Source organism: Alosa pseudoharengus, unplaced genomic scaffold (genome assembly GCF_046254945.1).
Source record: "Alosa pseudoharengus isolate Yale_2024_CS ecotype anadromous, Long Island Sound unplaced genomic scaffold, YU_APseudo_1.1 YU_APseudo_1.1_scf_21, whole genome shotgun sequence".
NCBI lineage: Eukaryota > Metazoa > Chordata > Actinopteri > Clupeiformes > Clupeidae > Alosa > Alosa pseudoharengus.
In genome coordinates, this window is record NW_027468674.1 from 2,016,175 (window position 1) to 2,021,288 (window position 5,114).

Sequence of the window (5,114 nt, forward strand, 5' to 3'; positions counted from 1 at the left end):
ACCAGGCCGCTATCAAATAATTGAGCATTCCACTGGCACAATCTTAAAGAGACAGCAACCTGTTAGCTCTGACTGCGCCATTAGCGGCCCTCCGTCACGACGCTCTGACACGGTGTGTGTGTGTGTGTGTTGCGGGGTTGGTACATGGAGTTCCTTACCTGTTGACTCATCGGCGGCGAGGATGCCTTTTCCCGGGGCTACAATCCTCTGAGCGATGTCGCTCAGCTCCTTCTTCTGCTCGCTACTCAGGAACGGGTAGGCGTGTGGCATGATGACTGATCTGCGGGGGGTTCACAATTACACTCTTATTTCAGAAGCAAGGACGAGCACTCAGACAATGTGTCGCGCCGTTCCGTGCTTGTGTAGGCTAGTAGCCTTCAGAGAACACGGTGTTTGAGCGCTACGGGGGGGCCCTCTCTCTCTCGCATCCGTGACCAGTGGCGCAGAGGACCCGTCTAGTCTGCGAGCACGCGATTACCTAATAGCCCCTGTGATAACGTCAGCATCAGCAACCGACCCTGACAGACAGACAGAACCACGGGAAGACACACTCGCTCACTCACTCTTTCGCTCGAACACACGGAACAGTCACAGCTGATTTAGGCTACTAATGAAACCATTTACCGAGCCCTTTAAATGTACAGGTCTGGTTAATCATAGCATGCGCGCGGGGAGTGTCCGTCCCCGTGACGGGAGATTATCCACGCGTACGTGAGCTCAGCCTGTCTCTTCGGATCAGACATGTTTTTTTTTTTTTAAATATCGAAAAAAGCCGCATCATCGCTAAGTCAAATCTAAAGAGAACTGAATTCTCACGAGTGAAAAGCAGGCCACTGTACATTTCCGCATCTGCCCTTGGTGTCGCGTCTAGTGACCTTGTAGTCTAGTGTGGAGGGAGCGGGTGGTGCCGGATACCGAGGAAAAGCGTCACGTTTTTCAAGCACATGATGTAAACTCATTACAGATCACTTTCACCGTCTCCATGTCCCATAAAATAGCAATGTTTAACAACACACAAGACAAGAGAAGCAAATAAGTAATGTACAAATATTTGACATAAAGAGAAAACTTACTTGATAGTCAAAGCGAAGGGCGGAAGAGATGCAAGATCGGGCGAAAGAGGAACAATCACTCGCAATCAGAGTAAATGTGCGTCTACTCGGTTTTATCAAACAACGCCAGTGACGGGAGGTGCGCCTGAGTGACTGAAAATAATGAAGCTCCCTCAGTATGCGTTACCAGAGCATTGACCAATGAGAACAAAGCCTCACTGCACACAGACCAATAGGGCGGGGTGGATGCTAGTGTGATCTCCGGCGATTGGCCAGTCTGCTTTCTAGAGGAGTGTTTTTGAGGATGACGAAGGACAATGGGGGTGGTCAGGAGGAGGAATAATACTGGCTTACGTGACGGAGCTCACATGCGGCCTTCATGCGCAGTTTGCGGACGATGAGAAGTCACGTACGACAGAGGATGCTGATCGAAGTCATGAATTGACTCAGACAGAAATAGGAAAAAAAAGGTCATAGGCGGATGCTACGTGTAATACTGCAACGGCGCATAATTGCGCGTGAACTGCACCAGAAGACCTACATCTGCCGCCAATCACATGAAATATTGATATACGAGGCATTCTATTCTCTACCGCAGCGGTCCCACCCAACGGACAGTCTGTGTCAGAAGGCACTGTGTTAGAAGGCACTTGCGCAGTTTATATTGAGAAACTTGTTGCGCACGATAGGCAATCTGCGCGAATTATATCACAGGCCCAGGCATAGCCTGTCAGAGCGGGGCGGGGGCCTAGTTTTCATTCTGCAAAAGAAATGTTTACGTGCCCAGGGAAAGCACATCATCAAAGCCCCTCACGCTCATCCTCAGCCACAGACTAAATATACCCTACCGGCCCGGAGCCTACATGCGCGGCGGTCATGCCTTGCTCTTAGAGAAGGTATCTTTAGAAAGCGTCTGGTCACGTCCAGGTTAAATAACGTCTGTTTAACAGTACTGTCACACATCCGCGCACCATCTTCAGCTCCGTTTTAGAGGCGCGATTATGTCATCCCACAGTTAGCCAGAATCTCTGTGCCCAGTTCGCCTACTCGATCATTGACATAATTACGCAATAGCCAGCATTTCAAACGGACAACAAAAATGCCATACAACAAGCTGCTCTTTTCGATGATACCCCCTCCACACACACACACACACAATATAACACATCTGCCCATGTTACCTGTATAGCCTACAGTTCACATAGTAAATGGTATACCATGCACAAGTCTAGTCAAAAACTAATCTCATCTGTCGAGATCAAAGCCTGATTAATTGCATCGATATAAAACGAGTAACGGAGCTCATACCTCCGATTACAGTGTGATTAGATAGATAGATACTGTATTAGCTAAAGTCTCCTACCGTTCCGTTCGTCAGCAGGTGTCGACGATGGAGAGACGGGAGAGTTGCAGAGGGATGCGCGTGAGCTGTGCGTACGGAAACCCTAGCAGGGCGGGCGCGCGGTATTTATGTTAACCGCGGACACACACGGATCATGTGGGTGGACCAACATGGCAGACAACAGCAGAAGGGCACCGCGACATTCAGCTGTAGCAGTGTGTGTGTGTGTGCGTGGGTTTTTCTAGAACGTTTATAATAAAATTGAGGCCATTTTTACCATTGAACTGTCAGATAGGGAAAGAATAACAATTCATACAGATAGGAGTCCATGAAGTAGCACCACACACACACACAAACACACACAATTCCTACAGATAGCAGTGGTGCCACAAGGGAACATGAAGTGGCCTGCACATACACACAATCAGAAAGGATGACCTTCCCCCCAAACACACACACACATACACACAGTCTATCAGAAAGGATGACCTACATCAGAGCCACATCAGGGCCACATCAGGGCTACATCTGGGTGACATCAGGGCCACATCAGGGGCACATCAGGGCTACATCAGGGCCACATCAGGGCTACATCAGGGCCACATCAGGGCTACATCAGGGCCACATCAGAGCCACATCAGGGCTACATCAGGGCCACATCAGGGCTACATCAGAGCCACATCAGGGCCACATCACAATAGAAGCTGCTGCTGTGTGGCTCCTGCTGCAGGACAGTGGGGCCACTCAAGGAGCGGTCAGCCTCTTTACCGGATGTGTGAGGCCGACGGAGAACATGCTTCTCCCCTGTGGAGTGTGTGTGTGTGTGTGTGTGTGTGTGATGTTTCCAGGATCATCCACGTGCACCTCAGAATACAATGGACTGGTGGTCTCTACTCTACTCAAAGCCTCAAAACCTTCACAGCACCTACAGTATATGCAAAGTCAAACGTTCACAGTAGATAATGCAAAGTTGAAGCATTCATACCAGCAATTAAAATGTGACCGGATGGTGGGTTATTAACACAAGTGATGGTAATGTGATTTAATCGTGTTCAGACTCAGTAATAACACAAGTTATGTCCACATGATTTAATTGTGTTCAGACTCAGTAATAACACAAGTTATGTCCACATGATTTAATTGCATTCAGTCTCAGTACAAGTGGTGTTAATGGGATTTAATCGTCTTCAGTCAATAACACAAGTGATGGTAATGTGATTTAATTGTGTTCAGTCTCAGTAATAACACAAGTTATGTCCACATGATTTAATTGTGTTCAGTCTCAGTAATAACACAAGTTATGTCCACATGATTTAATTGCGTTCAGTCTCAGTTCAGTAATAACACAAGTGATGGTAATGTGATTTAATCTGCCATAATCTGCTGTAATCTAGAGCAGAGTGCTGAGTCCTCCCTGCCGATAAAACAGCCTGACCAGCTTCAGGTGGATTGCTGGTTGACGATCTTGTTTGACCAGCAAAACTCTTGCGAAAACATACGTTCAGCTTACGATGGTAATTCAGTTGGTCTTACTTGTCGTACCACCTCAAGCTGATCATTTTAGCTGGTGTTGCTGGTCTACATGGCTGGTTTAACTGGCCATGCCAGCTTATGTTGGTCATTCTAGCAAACCAGCATGACCATCTTACATCAGCTTGGCAGGCTTATCACCAGCATGACCATCTTACACCAGCTGTATCCCACAAGACAGGCTGGTCACACCAGCATGACCAGCCACCTCAGATGGTCACGCCAGCATATCCACCTGGTGGCCCAACCAGCTACACCAGCAAGAGCTGAAAGAAAACCAGCAAAGACCAGCTAAGACCAGCTAAAACCAGCAACGGCCAGCTAAAACCAGCAAGGACCAGCTAAAACCAGCAAAGACCAGCTAAACCAGCAAAGATCAGCTACCAGCATCAGCAGGGATGGTACACAGACTACGACTCATGTAGGCCACATTCAGTTCACACACACACACACACACACGCAGATGCACACACACACACATGCTCTGTGCTCCTCAGGCAGGAGTGTGTATAGTGGGTAGTGCATCATGGGTCGGCAACAGACGGCCTGTGGCCCCAAGCTGGCCCACCAGCAATATTATTTGGCCGCCAGATTATTCCTGTAGTCCGATTTTTTAAAAATCATTTACAAATAGCCTATTCACCAATCAGACCACGTGTGCTTAAACAAATATGAGAAACACCAGACGCACTACGATGCCAAAAGAACCCCAGACGCACTGTGATCCGGTCCTTTGATCCCTGATCCTCTGCCAGCGCATGTTGTGCTTTCGTGCCTCTGGAGCGGATAGGCCGCCTTGGAGGTGCCACTTCCTCTAGTACTGCCGTCCAGATTCCTTTCAAACAGCGGCAGCGTCGTTGCAGATCAGACACATGGGCTTTGCATCTGTGAAACCGGCTAAGATGAACGCAAACTAGTCTTTCACATCCTTTTTATAGGCTCTACTTTCGCGGTAAAACTTCCTGCTTTAGACTTTTTGACCAAGACATTTTCTCCCAGCTCACTTATAGCTGTAGTTTGCCCCTCACTCTGCACGCTATATTTATTGTAGGAGAACAGTAAGCATTTAACATTGTCATGTCAGGACGTGGGTCAACCAAGTATTTATGAATAAAAGTAAGATGGACGAAGAAAGATATCCAAAGTAGTAGCCTAATTAAAATAAACAAGGCTCAGTGTTAAACAGTCTA

The 5,114-nt window shown here is 47.8% G+C and overlaps 1 protein-coding gene across 2 annotated transcripts in view; it reads right to left on the minus strand.

The window, feature by feature from the left end:
• The window catches only part of aldoaa (aldolase a, fructose-bisphosphate, a), a 15,440-nt gene extending 12,916 nt beyond the window's left edge, over positions 1-2,524 (minus strand). Inside the window, exons 1-2 of one of the 2 annotated variants that reach the window (XM_076297640.1) lie at positions 2,416-2,524; positions 159-280 (exon numbers count right to left, since the gene is read on the minus strand). In XM_076297640.1, coding sequence (XP_076153755.1) covers positions 159-270 — 112 coding nt within the window. In that variant the 5' untranslated portion in view covers positions 271-280; positions 2,416-2,524. Of the gene's footprint in view, positions 1-158; positions 281-1,073; positions 1,220-2,415 lie in introns of those variants that run through there. The other variant, XM_076297639.1, reaches the window with a different exon arrangement.
• Between the last annotated feature and the right edge of the window lie 2,590 nt (positions 2,525-5,114).